General features: G+C 47.9%; 1 protein-coding gene across 1 annotated transcript in view; it reads left to right on the forward strand.

Moving 5' to 3' along the window:
• ESPL1 (extra spindle pole bodies like 1, separase) overlaps positions 1-20,442 on the forward strand; it is a 340,610-nt gene that overhangs the window by 77,174 nt on the left and 242,994 nt on the right. Inside the window, exon 4 of the mRNA XM_063950725.1 lies at positions 16,651-16,755. Coding sequence (XP_063806795.1) covers positions 16,651-16,755 — 105 coding nt within the window. The remainder of the gene's footprint in view (positions 1-16,650; positions 16,756-20,442) is intronic.

Below are 20,442 nucleotides of genomic sequence, written 5' to 3' on the forward strand. Positions count from 1 at the left end.
GTAATCCTTGACTCCTCCCTCTCCTTCAAACCACACATTCAGCACCTCTCACAAACCTGTCATTTTCATCTCAAAAACATTTCTAAAATCAGACCTTTTCTCACACAGGATGCCACTAAGATCATTATTCACTCACTGATTATTTCCAGACTGGACTACTGTAATCTCCTCTTAACCTGGTCTCCCTGACAATCACCTCTCTCCACTCCAATCTATCCTCAATGCTGCTGCCCGGCTCATCTTCCTCACCAAACGCACTACGTCTACCTCCCCCCTCCTACAGGCCCTCCACTGGCTTCCCTTCCCTTTCAGAATCCAATTCAAACTTCTCACACTCACTTACAAAGCACTCACCCACTCCTCTCCCATCTACATCTCTGACCTTATCTCCCTTTACTCTCCCACCCGTCCTCTTCGCTCTGCTAATGCACGCCGTCTCTCCTGTCTTCTGATTACTTCCTCCCACTCCTATCACCAAGATTTTTCACGTGCTGCTCCATTTCTCTGGAATTCTTTACCTCTTCCCCTCAGACTCTCCACCTCTCTACAAAACTTCAAACGGGCTCTTAAGACCCATTTCTTTACCAAACCTAGCCAAATCTCAACATAACCCTCTGTTCCACGCTCTCTATGTACCCCATCTGTGTCATCCCTGTCTGTCTACCCCTCCCCTTAGAATGTAAGCTCTCACGAGTAGGGCCCTCTTCCCTCATGTGCTTATACTTTTCTTACTTTAATAATCCTCAACTGCCCAGATCCCACAGTTTTTTGACCACCTGGAACTTATCTCTATGTTTACTGGTGTAGTTATGCTTAGTTGCCCTGTACTTGTCCTATATTGTATTCAACTGTAAGTCACTGTTTTCCTATTTTTTATGTGCATTTGTACTCTGTAATCGGGCGCTGCGGAACCCTTGTGGCGCCATATAAATAAAGGATAATAATAATAATAATAATAATATTAAGGTTCAGAACAGTCACAATGGGGTCGATTCAATTCAGCAACAGATGAATAGCGCCGGGAATTAGCTCCCGTCGCTATTCAATTCAGCTAAAGTTAAGTCTGCGAATGCCCGTTCTCGTTGACCTAACAGGTAGTTTTGTCGGGAGAACGGGCATTCTCCGACTTAACTTTAGCTGAATTGAATAGCGACGGAGCGAAGTCGGCGAATGCCCGTTCTCGCTGACCTAACGGGTAGTTTTGTCGGGAGAACGAGCATTCTCCGACTTAACTACCCACGGCGATGCTGATTCCCGACAAAATCAGCCTCACGCCGGCCGCGAGGAAGCACTTTTGTCGGTTTTCTTCGAATTCCCGACAATTGCGGGTAACTAGTAGCTGATTTGAATAGCGTCGGGAGCTAATTCCCGGTGCTATTCATCTGTTGCCGAATTGAATCGACCCCAATCTGTCTTTGACAGTATTGGACTGTTGTAGAGGTGTGTTACAGAAGCATGCAGGTGTTAGGCGAGATGGTTGCGACATTCGAGGCAGTCCCTTACGCAAGATTTCATGCCCGGCCCCTTCAAGCTCAGATTCTTTGTTGTTTGTCCCAGATGGGACCACACATCAACTTACAGTTGTTCTGATTGTCAGCACAGACTCGTCAATCGCTCCAGTGGTGGCTTCACAGCCACAATTCTAACCAAGGGGGCCCCTTTCACGATTTGGTCTTGGAAGATGGTCACCACGGACACCAGCCTCACGGCTTGGGGTGCGATGTTTCAAACTCATCACTTTCAGGGACTCTGGATCAGTCAGGAGTCATTGTTGCAGATCAACATTTTGGAACTGCGAGCGATACGGTATGCGCTCATTCAGATACAATCCATGGTCCAGGGTCAACCAGTTCGTATTCAGTTAGACAACGCCACGGCAGTGGCTTACATAAACAGACAGGAGGGGACTCGAAGTTGGAGCGCCACGAACAAGGTAGCTCACATTCTCAGATGGGTGGAAAAGTGGGTTCCGGCAATTTACGCAATTCACATTCCGGGAGTCGACATCTGGGAAGCAGATTTCTTAAGCTGTCACGTGGTCCACCAGGAGGTGTTTCTATCTCTAGTCTTCTCCTTCGAGCACCATGTCAATACCCAGATTTAAGTCGGCTGGCTTTGACGGCATGGCTGTTGAATCTAGCATTTTAAGAGCTAAAGGATTATCTCGGCCAGTCGTACAGACAATGATTCAGGCCAGCCATTTGGCCTTATTGGATGTGGTTCGGGCCTTACGCATTTACCTGTTTTGTACGGGATCTATTTGTCGTACGGATATGTTGTTGGTGCTAATTGACGCACCCAAACGAGGTTGGCCGGCTTCTAAGAATTCGGTGGCTCGTTGGGTAACTTGGCCATTCGACAGCAACGTTAGAAGAAACGTAGGCCTGTGCCTGACCCAATACGAGCTTATTCGACTAGAGCTGTTGGAGCCTCTTGGGCTGTTCGCGGGGGGTGTTGCTGTCGAGCAGCTGTGTAGAGAGCCGGCCTGGTCATCTGTGCATACCTTCACAAAGTTCTATCGTTTTCATACGTTTGGTTCAGAGACTGCCTCTGTTGGGCGTCAAATTTTACGGACTGCTCTGCCGTCTACGTCTCCCTCCTCTCATTAGCTTGCTTTGGGAAATCCGACAAGTAACGGCGCAGCGTCTCCCAGATGGATGAAAGAGAAATAGGGATTTTTGTTTACTTACCGGAAAATCTTTTTCTCTGATTCCATCTGGAGGATGTTGCGATCCCTCCTATATATTTGTCTAAGTTTAGTGGTTATATTCTGTTCCATCTCCTTTGGCTTGGCTAAACATTAACTGAGGTACTGGCTAGACAGGAAGGAGATGGGAGGGGTTAGAGGGGGGAGGAGGTTTTTTTTTTTTTAATATATAAAAGGTTCTGTGCCAAACTCCACTACCACACATCTCTAACCCACAAGTAACGGCGCATCGTCCCCCCCAGATGGAATCAGAGAGAGATTTTACGGTAAGTAAACAAAAATCCTTATTCCTGATCCTGACTGTGTGTGCAATAGGAGCAGGCTGGTGGTTCATGTATGGGCATAGGTAATTGCTTCAGGTTAGAGGGGCTGATATGTGATTTCCTCCCTCTGTATCGTTCTTCTGTCTGTCCCTTCCTTCTATCTCTGTTACTCTCTGCCACCTGCCTCTTCCTCTGTGTCTCTTTCCACCATCGTCTCACATCCTCTGCCTGTCTGTCTCTCTCTTTCCTCTGTGTGTCTCTTTCCACCATCCTCTCACATCCTCTGTCTGTCTCTGATAGCAGGGAGGGATCTGGAAAGGTCCCTCACCTGCCCAAACTGACGCATCAGGGACGTCGGCGGTAACTGACATCGGCTTGGTGATGGTAGCGGGTATTAGCTTGGCGGCGGTAGGGGTCATCAGCGGGACTCGGAGAACATTATGTCTGCAGTGCCTCACTAGCCACTGACCTTGCCGCACGCCACTGGTTTTAGGTATATCCATGGCTCGGCACAGATGATTAAATCAAATTGAGGTGCTAATTAAGTCACCTGTGTCCAAGCATGGGTATACTTAAAACCTGGACACTTTTGTGCCTTGAAGACTGTTGGAGATCCTTTGAACTAGGCACAAAATGGATGCAGCCACTCAGTGAGTTGATAAACTGCATCTTAATAAATATTGGTTTGTCTGTGCTTAATTTTTTTTTCCTCAGGCTTCACATGCAGCTTTTTACTGTTTTATTACATTTTTATTTTTTGCAAGTTTTTTGATGAACATGAAACTTGTTGGGTAGTCAGATGTTTTTCTCAGCATCTCTGTGCACCGTCTGAGTGCGTCCACTGTGTAAAGGTCTTTGTTGTGACTGGCTTTTCCCTGATCTATACTTTCTACAGCTCACATCCCCACTTAGGCCCCTCTCAGTAGCTGCTGTCCAATGGCAGGTACCCTATTCTTTGTGCCAGCGGCCTACCTGTTTGTCCAGTTCTGGACAAACGGGCACACTCTGCTTACCTCCTCTTGTGGATTACAACTCCTTGGCGCACTTTTTTTTTTTTTTTTTTTAAAGAAAATCTCTTAGGAGTCCCTTGTGCAGTTCTCACTGGTTCTGCGCCCTCCTGCACTCCATTCTCTTCTTTCGCGAGCTCCCTCCTTCCGTCCTCTCTCTCTCTCTTATTCCTGCTTTTGAGAGTTGTAGTCTGTTGCTGCACCATTACAAAATCCCCAAGACCTGGTCTGCCATCTTGGGTTTCCAGGGAATAAAAGTCCTGATGGCTTTCCCTTACTAGCCAGCCCCATTTTACTTGAGGAGGGCTCCGTAATACTGTTGGCAGTCTTCCTATGTCCGCTTGGACTTGCACAGAGGCGCTATCCCTGTACAGCACCTCTCCCTTCTTTTGGTGTGCATCATGTCTGTGAGAAGCTCGCCAAGAAGACTCTCTCCACAGACACTGGCTGCCATTCATGGTAGACTGCTGAAGCACCTCAGATCTCTGTGCAGAAGTCTCCTTGCTTAAAGCTCTTTCAGTTCACTTACTTTTGACGCTCTCTATACCTTGATTAGGTTGAAATCCTATATTTCCTCTTTCTATTCCCTATGTGCCTGAGGGGATTATTAACATTTTAGGGAATTTTATTCTGTCTGTCTACAGTACAGTTCCATTTGTTCAAAGACTTGGAGCTATCATTTCTCTAGCATCCATAAGGGATATTGGGGAGACTTTGTACCATGGGGTATAGATGTTATAAATAAATTTCTTTACTGGGTGTGCTGGCTCCTCCCCTCAATGCCCCTTCCCACAGGCAGTTTACTTTAGAAAAAAGTGCCCTTAGGAGAGGATGCACATCTCTACAGCTCCAGAGAGTTTTCTTCAATTTATTTTAAACGTTTATTTTCGGTATGCTGTTTGGGCAACAGCATACCTGCACCATGGGAGTTAGGCAACAGCATACCTGCACCATGGGAGTTAGAGGGGGGGGGGGGGGGGGTCACCGGCCTTGCTAAGGGGGCCCGGAGCTGCTTCCCCGCTGCAGGAGCACCTCCCTGAGGGGGGGTTGTTCACCGGGGCGCTGCGCCTTGGCTGTCACAACGGTAGCACGCCGCACACTCCTACCCTATGCCTGAAGGTGATGACTGGTGAGTAGAAACCGGGGGGCCCTGCTAGGGTATCCCCCGGTTCAAGGTGCGTCTGAACACGGGCGTGGCATACAGGACCCTCCTGGGGGGGACCCGCTAGAGTGCCCCCGTGTAGACTGGCTTCAAACAGCTTGAACTAGTACTTGTGTGATGATTTTAAGCAAACAGGAGACATTGCCAGTATAAAAATATCACTGTAGCGCCGGTGCCCTTGGAGGGGGCAGAACTACCTCAAAGCAGGACCAGAGGCATTTTGGCGCTTTACTCTGCTTAATGCAGCCACAGACCGCACACACAGCGATTCCTGCCTCACAAGACATGCTGGAAAACTGGTACAGGGTGTAGCAAAGGGGGAGAGCCACTATTGTACACTATCTGGGTCCTCTACAGGACGGAAATTATTAGTGTTACTGTGATATATTCAGTTGTCGGCCTCACTGGGACTGTGCAGCTAGGGGTGTGTTCTCTCTCTCTCTCTCTCTCTCTCTCTCTCTCTCTCTCTCTCTCTCTCTCTCTCTCTCTCTCTCTCCCTCTCTTTTTCTCTCTCTCCCTCTCTTTTCTATCTTCTCTCTTTCTTTCTTTCTCTCTCTCTCTCTCTCTCTCTCTCTCTCTCTCTCTCTCTCTTGCCCCCCCCCCCCCCCCCTCCTGGCTAGGGTATCTTAACACTGTGATGTCTGATATGTCATCCCAGATCACTGCAAATGTACATAAAACTGACCTACTACTATTGCAGATTTAGCTGCTGGGGTACATGTTACACAGCACCACAGAAGCATGGTTTGCCTGCTCTACTCTCTGATTCAGATGAGGAAATACAGGAGGATGGGGAGGACTTGGATCTAGTTAGTGGGGATTCTACTTCTGCTCAGGGTATTAAACCCCTAAAACTGGCTATATAGGACGTGTTAAAACTCCCTCTAGAGGACGCTGCGTCACAGCAGTCGTTTTTCTTAACACAAAACAAGCCTAATGTTACTTTCCCTGATTCTGCCGAGTTGGATGACTTTTATTCAAATTAGCCTGGAAAAATCCAGACAAAAAATTCCAAGTGTCAAAGTTTTTGCGCACTTTCCCATTTGCTCCTGAAGGTAGGAATTTTTGGGAAGAACCCCGGGGGGTTGATGTATCAGTCTCTCGACTGTCCAAAAAGGCGGTGCTGCCTGCCCCGGGCTCCGTTACTATAAAAGATCCTGGGAACAGAAAAATAGAGGCTACACTCAAATCTATTTATATGGCAGCAGGTGTATCGCAACGGCCGGTTGTAGCGGGTTGCTGGATGACCCATGCTGTTCATGCATGGTCCACTCAAATTCAGGAGGGCCTCTCTGGGGCTATGTCTCTGGTCACTACGGTGACCCTCCTAAGGCACATTCAGGACACTGCACGCGTCCTGTGTGATTCGCTCAAGGAGATGGGGAATATTAATGCTAGGACTTCTGCCATGGCAGTGTCGGCGCGCAGGACTTTGTGGTTGCGTCAGTGGATAGCGGACGCAGAATTCAAGCACAGTGTAGAATCCCTCCCTTTTTAAGGAGAATGATTCTTTGGGGTTACGTTGGATACGTGGATTTCCAAAGTCACTGCTGAAAAATCCACGTTTCTCCCCTCTGGGGCCCCGCCGGCTAGGTGTTCGTACCCGGGGCCGTCTGTTCAGTTGTTTTCAGTCTAACAGATTTCGTTCTGGGGCCAGAGGTGCCTCTAATGCAAATAGAGGCACCAGAGGTAAGGCAAAAAGACCTGCAACCGCTGGTTCTCAGGAACAGAACACCAGTTCTGCTTCCACTAAGTCCTCAGCATGATGGTGCCCACCCACCCCAAGGAGATCTCAAGGTGGGAGCCCGACTGCGTCACTTCAGCCGCATCTGGGAAAGCTCCTGCCAGGGTACCTGGGTAAGGGACCTCATTTCTCAGGGCTACAAGCTGGAGTTCGACAGTGCTCCTCCCCAACGATTTTTCAAATCAAGCTTACCAGCTTTGGAGGTTATGCAGGTCACATTGCAACAGGCCATCCGGATGTTGGTCCAGTCCCATGGCTCGGTACGGCCCATTTTGAACCTAAAGTCCTTGAATCCTTACCTAAAAGTTTTCAAGCTCAAAATGGAATTTCTGAGGGCAGTGAATGCGGGTCTGGTAGAACGGGAATTCCTGGTTTCCCTGGATATCAAGGATGCCTACCTTCATATTCCAATTTGGCCACCTCATCAGGCTTTTTTGAGGTTTGCCCTACTGGACGATCACTACCAGTTCCTGGCACTACCCTTTGGCCTGTCCACGGCTCCGAGGGTATTCACGAAGGTAATGGCGGAGATGATGTTCCAACTTCCGGTCCTGGGGGTCAATGTTGTCCCTTACCTGGAGATCTTCTGATAAAAGCAAGATCCAAGGAGCTTTTATTGCTCCATATCGACCACACTATCCAACTTCTGTCACGCCATGGGTGGATTTTCAATCTTCAGAAGTCCCATCTGGAACCGACTGAGCAACTCCTGTTCTTGGCTGTTACTGGATACGGTGGCCTAGAAGGTGTTCCTCCCGGAGGACAAGGTGAGAACAGTTCAGGGGATGGTCCGCATGGTTCTCTGACCTTCTCATGTATCCATCCATCTTTGCATCAGATTGTTGGGGAATATGGGAGGTTCCATGCCAGAACATTTCAATTGGATGTCCTGAGCAAGTGGTCCAGTTCACATCTCCAGATGCACTGGATGATTCGGCTGTCACCATAGGCCAGGATTTCCCTCCTGTTGTGGCTGCAGTCCTTCAACTTACTGGAAGGCCGGAATTTCGGGATTCAGGATTGGACCCACCTCACGACTGATGTGAGTCTGCGAGGATTGGGTGCTTTCACCCAGGGTGCACAGTTCCAGGGCAGGTGGTCAGCCGGCAAAACCCTCCTTCCGATCAATTTCGGGGGATGTACAATGCTCTGCTTCAGGCCTCTCCTCTGCTCACGGATCACGCTATCCAAGTTCAGTCTAACAACGCCACAGAAGTGGCGTACATCAATCGACAAGGAGGAACAAAAAGCAGAGCCTGCATGCAAGAGGTGTCAGAAATACTCCTCTGGGCGTAAAGAAATGCAAGAGCAATGTCGGCAATCTTCATTCCGACTGTGGACAACTGGGAAGCGGACTTCCTGTGTCGTCATGATCTCCGCCCGGGGAAGTGGGGTCTCCACCAGTAGGTGTGCCAACAGATCATCCACCGGTGGTGCTGCCCGCAGATAGACGTGATGGCTTCTCTTCTCAACTAGAAGCTTTACTGGTATTGCTCAGGAACCAGGGACCCTCAGGTGAGGGCAGTGAATGCACTGATGTCGCCTTGGTCTTACCGGCTGATCTACCTGTTTCCTCCGATTTCGTTGCTCCCAAGGGTGTTCCAGCGAATCAGAATCATGGAGTCCAGGCTATTCTGGTTGCCCTGGATTAGCCCCGGAGGGCGTGGTACGCGGATCTTCTGGACATGTCCATTGAAGACCGTTGACCTCTACCACTAAGAGATCTTATTCAACAAGGACCATTCATCTACCCGGAATTACGGCAACTTCGTTTGACGGCATGGAGGTTGAGCGGAACATCCTAGCTCACAAGGGCCTTTCCAAATTATTGCTACCATGGTTCAGGCCAGAAAACCTGTGACGTCAAAACATTATCATCATATCTGGGGAAGATATGTCTCTTGGTGCGAGGAACGCACGTATCCACCTGCAGAGTTCCACTTGGGACGCTGCTTACGTATCCTGCAGGCTGGTGTGGATAAGGGCTTGCGTCTGGGTTCCATTAAGGTCCAGATTTCAGCACACTCCATTTTCTTCCAGAAGAAATTGGCACTGTGGCCAGAAGTTCAGACCTACTGCAAGGAGTACTCCACATACAACCTCCTTTTGTGCTGCCTACGGCACCTTGGGATTTGAATGTGGTGTTGGAATTTCTACAGTCCTCCTAGTTTGATTCTCTGATGATGGTAGAATACAAGTATCTCATGTGGAAGACTCTGATGTTACTGGCCCTGGCATGTGCTAGACGTGTCTCAGAATTGGGGTCTTTATTGTGTAAAAGTCCACACTTGGTCTTTTACGAGGACAGACCAGAGCCAGGACTAGGCAGCGGTTCCTGCCGAAGGTTGTCTCTGCTTTTCACTTGACTCAACCTATTGTGGTTCTGACACTTCTGCTCCTCCAGAGGCATTGGTTGCTGTGCGAGCCTTGAAGATCTATGTCAAGCGAACGGCTCTGATCAGAAAGACGGATTCCTTGTTCGTGCTCTGTGATGCACAGAAGTTGTCCTGCTTTCGAAGCAGTCCAGTGCTCATCAGCTTAGGCTTACTATCCAGCAGGCCTATGTGTCGGTAGCCTTACCTGTTCCTAAGTCTCTGAAAGCCCACATAGAGGGGAGGAGCCAGCACACCCAGTGAAGAAATTTGAATTCAATAATATTTTATTGTTTTTCCTTTTTCTTACAAACAAAGACATACCAACCAAACAAAACAAAAAAAAGAAAGAAAAAAAAAAGGGAGCATAATGGCAGGTATAGAGAAACGTGCAGTACATAATCAATGGTATGGGCAGGGAATTGACACAGAATATAGAAACAGGACATACCATCTATTGTAGGTCAGGATATGCAATACACCTCAAATAGAACAATAGGTTAAAAGGCACATGACGCATAGAAAAACACAAAAGTAGTGGCACTGTAGATTATAGGTAAACACTCGCATAAGTATATATTATAAGATACCCAAGATGCCTGCCAGGCATATAGACAAAATATATATCTCCAACATTTATCGAAAACAAAAAACAAAACCCCCCAAAACAAACCACCACAGAACCCCCACCCTGTATAGGGATCCAGTCTGAAGATCGACAATGTTTAGGTCGACCACTATAGGTCGACATTCACTAGGTCGACATGAATGGAAGGTCGACAGGGTTTCTAGGTCGACATGTGCTAGGTCGACAGGTCTAAAGGTCGACATGAGTTTTTCACATTTTGTTTCTTTTTTTTTGAATTTTTTCATACTTAACGATCCACGTGGACTACGATTGGAACGGTAAAGTGTGCCGAGCGAAGCGGTAGCGGAGCGAAGGCACCATGCCCGAAGCATGGCGAGCGAAGCGAGCCATGCACTAATTTGGGATCCCGGTCACTCTACGAAGAAAACGACACCAAAAAAATAAATAAAATCCTCATGTCGACCTTTAGACCTGTCGACCTAGCACATGTCGACCTAGAAACCCTGTCGACCTTCCATCCATGTCGACCTAGTGACTGTCGACCTATAGTGGTCGACCTAGACACTGTCGATTTGATGAACCACACCCCCCTGTATAACCTAACCCCAACCTAGGTATACTTGGATCCCCATAAGCCCCCCCTCCCCCATTAACTACTTGCCCAGTAACCCCCCCACCCCGTATAGCCTACCCCCAACTTAGATATACTAGGAACCCTAAAACTCCGTCCCTCTCTCAACTACCCTAAGTAGCCAACCCTCCCTCCCCCCTCACCAATGGATATTAAGGCACATGGATAACTGACGGAGGGCAATATATAAACTGATCTGAGCTAGGTGAAGCTGAGCTCTCCCGCTGTTCAAGAACACCATAGATCCTACACAGTTAACATCAGCTATCGCAGTGATATGCGTACGGCACAAACAGAAATGAACAATAAGTCAGGATAAAAATAATGAAAATAATAAATAAATAAAAACCAAGATATATAGGGTGACCGAGCATTAGTATAAAGTGACAGAAGGATAAAAGTACACAAAACCAATAGGAGCAATAAACTAATGACCTAAGCTAGGCTAAGTCCGGCTCTCCCACTAAAGGATACAGCGTTCCTCCTATATAGCATACTAAGCAATATATACACTTATACGTAGCATAAATAGGAGAAAATTCGACCAAATCAAAAATACAGATAATAAAGATATACAAATAATAAAACAAAAATACTAATAACAAAGATGAGAATTAATCCGGCCAGGCCTCCACCGCATGCAGTAGTACAGTATCAGTCTCATCTCCGGTTATCCAAGGATAGACACATTGGGGCAGAAAGTACGTAAAGGATAAATCCAGGAACGCCAGTGCGGGGACTGACAGAAAAGTACACTAAACATGGGAATAAAGGACCTGGAAACGTCACCACCGGCATCAAAGGTGCAGCATGGATCTTCAAAAAGCCCATAATGGAGTCCTGACATCCACGAACTGAGGCAGTATCTATAGCAGTTGGACTCGCATCCACTGAGAAGGAGAAATCTAGAAACCGCGACGGCATGTCATGAGCGCGGACTGCAGCGACCGAATTCTAAGGCACAGCTACCACATCTCCGAGCTTCGTAAGGAGCCTCTGTGTAGAGACAAAGGGGTATATGCAATTCACGGCGAATCGCGGCAATTTTTCGCCGTTTTTTAATTCGACTCAATTCGACAGGTGAATTCCGGCAGGTGGCTGCCGAAATTCACCATATTCAATGAAAAACGGATTCGACAGACCCGTGGGCGAAAATCGGCCGATTTGGCGGATTTTGCCGCGATTTAAAAAAACGGGAAAAAACTGGAAAAACCCGAAGAAAAAAAATGGCGTGGGGTCCCCCCTCCAAAGCATAACCAGCCTCGGGCTCTTCGAGCTGGTCCTGGTTCTAAAAATGCGGGGAAAAATTGGGCAGGGATCCCCCGTATTTTTAAAACCAGCACCGGGCTCTGCGCCTGGTGCTGGTGCCAAAAATACGGGGGACATAAAGAGTAGGGGTCCCCCGTATTTTTAACACCAGCATCGGGCTCCACTAGCTGGACAGATAATGCCACAGCTGGGGGTCACTTTTATGCCGTGCCCTGCGGCCGTGGCATTAACTACCCAACTAGTCACCCCTGGCCGGGGTACCCTGGGGGAGTGGTGACCCCTACAATCAAGGGGTCCCCCCCCAGCCACCCAAGGGCCAGGGGTGAAGCCCGAGGCTGTCCCCCCCCATCCAATGGGCTGCGGATGGGGGGGCTGATAGCCTTTTGTGATAATAAAAAGATATTGTTTTTTTCCAGTAGTACTACAAGTCCCAGCAAGCCTCCCCCACAAGCTGGTACTTGGAGAACCACAAGTACCAGCATGCGGGAGAAAAATGGGCCTGCTGGTACCTGTAGTACTACTGGGGGAAAAATACCCAAATAAAAACAGTACACAGACACCTTGATAGTAAAACTTTATTACACACTACTGACACACACATACTTACCTATGTTGACACGCCGACTGCCACGGTCTCCGACGATCCGAGGGTACCTGTGAAAAAATTATACTCACCTTCCAGCGTCCAGAGGTACATCCACGTCCAGATATAAATCCACGTACTTGTTAAAAAAACAAACCGAACACCCGTTCCATACCGGACTGAAAGGGGTCCCATGCTTTCACATCAGACCCCTTTCTCCCGAATGCCGGGACATCACGTGACTCCTGTCACTGAAGTCCCTTCAGCCAATCAGGAAGCGCTACTTCCGTGGCGCTCACCTGATTGGCTGTGCGCTGTCTGTGCTGTGACAGCGCATCGCAAAGCCGCTCCATTAGTTTCAATGGTGGGAATTTAGCGGCTAGCGGGGGGGTTAACCCGCGGTCAGCTGCTGACCGGCGGGTGACCTCACCGCTAGCCGCTAAGTTCCCACCATTGAATATAATGGACGGGGCTGTGCGATGCGCTGTCACAGCACAGACAGCGCACAGCCAATCAGGTGAGCGCAACGAAGTTGCGCTTCCTGATTGGCTTTAGAGACCTTTCTGTGACAGCTGTCACTGACAGGTCTCATTCGTGGAAAGGGGTCTCATGTGTCAGCATGGGACCCCTTTCAGTCCGCTGGTCGGGTATTTGCGATTTGTTATTTTGCCAAGTCCGTGGATTTATCTCTGGACCATGGCTGAGGTGAGTATATTGAACTTTTCTTTTCAGGTATCCGTGGATTCTACATGGAGAAGAGGACCGATGTCGGCGTGTGAACATAGGTAAGTATGTGTGTGTCGACGTATGAAATAAAGTTTTACTGTCACGGTGTGTGTGTCCTGTTTTTATTTGGGTATTTTTTCCCCAGTAGTACTACAGGTACCAGCGGGCCCGTTTTTCTCCCGCATGCTGGTACTTGTGGTTCTCCAAGTACCAGCTTGCGGGGGAGGCTTGCTGGGACTTGTAGTACTGCTGGAAAAAACAATATTCTTTTCATTATCACAAAAGGCTATCAGCCCCCCCATCCGCAGCCCATTGGATGGGGGGGGACAGCCTCGGGCTTCACCCCTGGCCCTTGGGTGGCTGGGGGGGGGGACCCCTTGATTGAAGGGGTCCCCACTCCCCCAGGGTACCCCGGCCAGGGGTGACTAGTTGGATATTTAATGCCACGGCCGCAGGGCACGGCATAAAAGTGACCCCCGGCTGTGGCATTATCTGTCCAGCTAGTGGAGCCCGATGCTGGTGTGAAAAATACGGGGGACCCCTGCTCGTTTTGTCCCCCGTATTTTTGGCACCAGGCGCAGAGCCCGGTGCTGGTTTTAAAAATACGGGGGATCCCCTGTCAATTTTTCCCCCGCATTTTTAGAACCAGGACCAGCTCGAAGAGCCCGAGGCTGGTTATGCTTTGGAGGGGGGACCCCACGCCATTTTTTTTAAGGATTTTACCGTTCCAGCAATAAAAAAAAATTATAAAAAAAAATTATAAAAAAAATAATATTTTAAAAAATATATAAATAATATTTGTGCCTCCAAAAAAAAAAAAAAAAAAAGTACCTAATCCCTTCTAATATAAATAGATATGCTATTCCTAAAAAAAAAACCACCAAAAAAAACATGTTTATATTTTTTTTTTATTGTTTTCACCCTCCAAAGTGTGGCGGATTGAAAATGACGAATTTGCTGTCTAAAAGCACTGCTGTCGAATTTCCAAACTTGAATTGAATATGCTTTTGTCGAATTGCAGCACTTGTATCATTGCAGAAAAGTCGAATTTGCAAAAATTCGAATTTCAAAAAGTCGAATTTTGAAAGTCCGTTTTTTGGTCGGAAAGCACTGAATTGCATAGGCAAATTTTTTTTTCTGTGCGAAAATGACCCGAAATTCGACAATTTCGGGAATTCGACCGCAATTGCATATACCCCAAAGATTGCCTGAAGGACTTGCTGCATAGAATTAGCCATCGGTGAGTTATGAATACAAGCCAAACAGGAGGCCAGTGGCAAGATGGCGGCGGCTAGCACACCACCAGAGCCTACCAATAGACCTACAGCGGGAGCCACTAACCAGACGACCACAGAAGCAGGGAGTCACAAGGAGACACGACTGTAGTGGTAGTAATGTTGCGCTGTCCAGGGGTTAATGCAGAACAGGGGAGCCGGAGGACAGAGGCCAGAGCTGCAGGTAGGAGAGCTGTAGCGGGACACGTGGCAGCTTCACAGCAGGAGACCCGGCATACACTCACCCGGGCACAGACAGGGGCTGACGGAGCTCACACCGGCCCCCTTCCGGCTTCAGATCCACACTCAGTGCTGCAGGAGGTATGGAGACATATGCGGCATGCAGGTCAGCGGCCGGACAGCGTGGGGAGACTGGAGAGCGGCGTCCCACGTGTCTCAGCAGGCCCAGGATCTCAGCACACATAAACGGCCCAGCCGCAGCGGGAGGGGGACTGGCGGGTCCCAGAACAACACAGGGGCTTCTTCACACCTTTAGGCAGGAATTGGGGTTGGTTTCGGGCCCAGGGGGGGACACAGGATAAGAGAGCAAGATATTAAAGCTGGAGAGACACACAGCCTGTGTGCTACTCCATGTCCGCCGAAGCCACGCCCCCAGTGAAGAAATTTAAAGTGCACCAGCTCTTTTGGGACCCCGTCTATACCCCATCGTACTTATGATGTGTACACACTGAGCTTTTTTCTTTCGATTTTGACTATATAGTCAAAATCACAAGAAAAGCTAGTGCAAATTGCAAGGTGTTATGCCAGTTGCGAACTCAATTCGATCTCGATGCGCGGTATCGCAAGAAAAGATAGACTATGCAGGCAAGTCCATCCTTGCTAGATCGGTGTACTAGTTCATCTCGCATGTCGGTTAAATCTCACATAAGCCAAAATCATAGCACACATAGTCCATATCTCAAGAAAAGTTAATCAAAATCAGTGGTGCTTGGCTCCGGGGAGTTCAGGGGAAATCGTAAGTGAAAATTGGGCATAGCAAGGATTTCACCGTGTGTACACACCATAAGTCTCCCCAATATCCCTTATGGACTACGAGAAAAGTATTTACCAGTAGGTAATCCTATTTTTGTGTACTGTCTTTATTTTTGTGTGACTTTTTGTTGCTCCGTGGAGCACTTAGTACAGGTGTCTTCATCATTCTGCATCCGCTTCCTGTGTACTTTCACTTGCTTTTGTTGTAAAAGGACACGGTTGTCTTTAAGCGTTCAATGATCTGACCATGGGTTAGCCTATACAGCATGGCCTGTCAGTCAGGGCCATTGCTGCAACATCTGGTAGAATGGCTTCTCCATCTGGAGGTTTTCCAGCCATTGGTGGACTGATGTGGTCAGCCGGAAGTCCACATGAGTACAGGCTGAACCACAAGATGGTGAAATACTACCCATGTCCGGGGATACCCAAGGCTTCTTAATAGATGCTGTGTTGGTGCTGTGGCACTACCATCTGATTCAACTTTTCTGTATGGTAGATATGTTACAGAGATTGAATCGATTCATTCAATGTCCTTTTCATCATCTTGCTTACCTTTTGTTGCCTTTAATAGTTTAGCTGCTGAAGTGGCCATCCTTAAGCAAAAGCTTTTAGTGATGCAGTAGTACTATCATGCAGAGAGCCATGAAGCCTGTTTCCACCAAAATATGCCATCAATTATGGTTGGAAGAAAGTCACACATTGGGGGGAGTTCAGTTGTGCCTCGCGTCCCCTGCTGACCGTCTACATGTTATTCAGCTTCTCTCATGCTAAGAGCCGAGCGTGCTGTAGGTACGTTGCGTCTAACACTGTCAGCCCCAAAGTTGTACTGTATGCAGATTTATGCTTGGACCTTAGTGCGAGCAGAAATCCACAATAAGTGCAGCCTCTGTGCTGGCCGCTCAAACAATAGAGATCCTGGGCAGTTTAGATGGGAGCTACAAACCATTGTATAACCCTCATTGCTTTTACTATTGTTGAATATAGGGGTTATTCTTGTATTTCAGTGATGATGGTGTTATTTCTAGTTTGCAGTGTTGTTGTCCCCTTTAGTGCTTGTTAGTAAAACAAAGTATGTGGGGTATGGAGGAGGGAGGGCTAAAAGTTTGTGTATATAATTGAAAGCGGTAGTGTCCTCGAGGAGCCCTATGGTTCCAATGTCTTCTAGTGCATTCATAGAAAAGTATTTAATGGAAGTACACTAGTGTAACACTTTCTTAAATACCATATAAATAACATAAATAATGCTTTGTATAGTTACAGTAGGAGCTATATGAAACAGCTGTATTAATGGATATTTAAACATTCTGTATATTTCCATATTTCCTGTCAGGTTCCTAAAGATGGGACTCGACAGCTTCGAACCTTGAAACAGCAGCAGTTTTGTGGACTCCAGCAATTTTCCAATGCTGCATGCTCATTCCTTCAGACCTGCAAGGTATCTCCCATCAGAGCATTTTAATCTTTTATTGCAATACGGAGTCTATTCCCCATGTAAAGCGATGGGGAGCCATTGCCAGGAGCTACTCATTAAATGATATAGGAAGATTGTGGGTTCATATGTACTTGCATATATCTAACTTTCTCTTTCATCCACTAGGGGACACTGGAGCATTCTTAGACATTAGGGGTGTGAAGCTTGCAACCGGAGGTGTGGCACAATCTAAAAATTAGCATTGTGTGCATAGCCGGCTCCTCCCCCTTCACATCCCTCCTCCCTCAGTTTGAAAAATTGTGCTTGGAGGTGAAGCACATAGGAGCTATGCTCGTCAGAAAAAGTTTTTATTTTTATTTCTACAAGGAACACAGAGACTGAGTCAACCTAATGAAAAGGGGGACAAATGTCTTTAATCTTGAGAGACGATGATCCCTAATAAAGGGGACCTGCATCTCTCCGCAGAAAATCCTGAGCACAGAGCAGCACAGGATCACGGGCAGTGAGTACTGGTTGTTAAGGGCCCTAGTTAATCTCACCAGGCAGCAGTCCCACCGGCACTTACCCCCGCCACCAAGACCCTCGCCTCGCGCTCTTCACGCTGCTGTCTTCTGGCTCTAAGCCCTGGCTCTGCAGCGCAGCTTCCTCCGTCGTCCCCCTCCCTCCCTCCACTGGCTCAGGACACCTCGCGGCTTGGAACCATCAGTCCCGCCGGTCTCTGCGATCGCCTAGCTGCTTTCATTATCGGAGGTGGAAGCAACGCAGCTTCCCCCTCCGCCTCCCTTCCTTCCGCTGACGCCGGGACATCTTGCAGCTGGAGGCTGCAGTCCCACCGGTCTCTGCAATCCGCTGCCTTCGGTCTCGGAGGAGGACGTAACGCGGCTGCCCCCTCCGCCCCCCCTTCAGGAGAGGCCGGGACATTTCGCGGCTGGAAGCCGCAGCCTTGCCGGTCTCTTCCACAGCCGCCCCATCTCCCTTCGCTGGCAGTGAGGTAGCGGCTGGAAGCCGTGGCTCCCCAATTCTCGCCATGTACTATGCCCCTGCAAACCTCCCACTGTCGCCCTAGTACAAATGGCATGGTGGGCTAAGCGGGGGGGGGGAAACTATGACAGCGGCATGCTAAAGCCTCAGTGGCTCATCAGGAGGCACCAACACATTAAGCCCCAAACAGAAGCTTAAACATGCTGAAGGGGCGCTAAGGTTGTTTTAATGAAGTGATCAAAAATTTTCAGTGGTGGCCATCTTTCAATACAGAAGAGGCGCCAACAGGTTAGCTGACGCCCCACTAGGGACAGCAAATCAGGATGGAGGGAGGGATTCTTTATAATAGAGAGATGTTGCTCCCTCTACTGGGAATTTAGGCTCTGCTGCAATGGATTTTCAATGTGTTTTTAATGAGGATAATCTATATTTTCAAAGGACTTCTGATACACAGATCCTGAGAGAATAAAAGAAACGACTGGATCACAAACCCGGCCTCACGGCTGAAAAAACAGAGTGGGTGTGCGGGGGTTGCAACAAAGCTAATGTTAAAATATTTTTTTTATTTTTTTTTTTAGTATGATTTTTTTATATATATATAAAAAAAAAAAAATCAACCAGGTGTATCCAGTGTACCTTTCGCCCATCATCCGTTATGGTGTTTCCATTCCTATTATAAAAGGAGGAAAAGCTTTACGGTGCGCTCAGTGGTTAAAGCACCACAAACAAGTGTAATAACAACACTACGGGGGCTGCTCCGGGATATGCGATTCATAAGGATGCTAAACCCGGTAGCGGTATTCCAACAGGGGCATGGGAACAAGCCCTGGCAAATAATCCCAAGAGAAGAATCCCGCAGACATCAGTCCGACGGGGCTGAGGGATTTCAAAGCTAGGGAGAATTTCTGTTTAACTTAACACCGCCAGCGTACAATAAATAATGGCGCAAGGCGGTCAGAGACACCTCACAATTCTAGTCGGAGAGGGGTCTGGTCATACGTTAAGGCGACTTAATTGAGACTTTGATGTCAATACTCAGGAGGAGGACCCAGAGGTTACGGGTCTAGATTTCCTTATAGAAGCGCTTAAGATACTAAACTGCAAGAGTTTAAATCTCTAGGAAGGTTGTCAAAGGAGACAATCTTACCAATACCTAATGTAACGACCTTAAAGTGCTTCAGACAGTAAGATTGACACGGCTTTAAGGTCAATTTTTTTGTAGCAGCAGGTGCAGCACAGAGACCTACGAGCGTCTTTGCTTGAGTTAACAAGGCCATGAGAGCTTGGTCTGGACGTATTGTACAGGCTATTGAGGAGGAAAATAGCTTGGAAGAAATTACCCAACTGCCGGAATGCCTTAGAGAATCAGCTTCAGACTTGTGTCAAGCCTCATAGGATATTAGTGGGATAGCATCGTGCTTCTCTGCATACAGGGAGGCTCTGACACCAAGAAGGCAGTGGAATCCATCCCCTTTAGGGGTGAAGTGCTTTTCGGGCCAGAGTTGGACAAGTGGATTTCACGAGCTACGGCAGGGAGGTCCACCTTCCTTCCTACTCCTTAATACGAGAACCACTCCACAGGTTAGGAGAGGTTATTCGGGACCAATGTTTAATTCATTTAGATCGTAGTCCCTTCAAGCCCGAGGAGGGGGTTTTCGGTACACAAACACACAGAGCCAGAGGTAGAGGCTGTTCACAGACAACGACCAGAAAGCAGGGTAAACCTGCTGACAAAACCGTGGCAGGACGGCCTACCAGATCACCTGGGGTCTCCCTTGGTGGGCGCACGTCTGGAAGGTTTTCGGGACGTCTGAGCCGAAACCTCACCAGAACTTTGGATAAACGACCTAATCCCCCAGGGGTACAAACTGGATTTTCAACAGAGACCTCACAGTCAGTCTTTTTATGATGGTATTGCCTCAGTGCCCTCACAAAGCAAAGACATTACTGACAGCAATTCAAAAATTGCTACGGTCGGAAGTCATTACCCAGGTTCCAGCCTCTCTGAGAGGAACGGTTTCTATTACAATCTTTTTGTCATGCCGAAGCCAGACGGGACGGTCAGACCAATACTAAATTTAAAGAGTTTTAAACCAGTTTCTAAGGGTCTACAAATTCAAGATGGAATCAATCCGATCGGTCATTGCAGGTTTGAAACGGGGCGAGTTCATGGTATCCATGGACATAAAGAATGCATATCCCAATCTGGACTCCTCACCAGGCTTACTTAGGGTTCGCACTGGTGACGGATCACTACCGATTCAGGGTCTTGCCGTTCGGTCTATCATCAGCCCTAAGAATCTTTTCGAAGATTATGGCAGTCATGGTTGCAAGATTGAGACGGTCGGGGGTCATGATTATACCTTATCTAGACGATCTACTGATCAAGGCATCGTCTCAAGAACAGCTGATTAGAGATGTTCAGACATCTCATCACTTTCTCGTTCAACATGGATGGATTGTGAATTTCCAGAAATCCGACCTTATACCAACTCAGCGGATTCAATTCCTCGATCTCATCTTGGACACTGTACGTTTGAGAGTATTCCTACCGGAGACTGAGGTCCAGGACTTACAAAGATTAGTGGCTCAGGTACTGAGGACACAAACGGTTTCTCTATATCCCTGTGTACAACTTCTCGGGAAGATGGTGGTATCGTTCAACGTTCTCCAACGGCAGACTTCATTCCCGACCATTCCAGTTGAACC

The sequence above is a fragment of the Pseudophryne corroboree genome, chromosome 2 (assembly GCF_028390025.1).
Source record: "Pseudophryne corroboree isolate aPseCor3 chromosome 2, aPseCor3.hap2, whole genome shotgun sequence".
In the NCBI taxonomy this organism is placed as follows: domain Eukaryota; kingdom Metazoa; phylum Chordata; class Amphibia; order Anura; family Myobatrachidae; genus Pseudophryne; species Pseudophryne corroboree.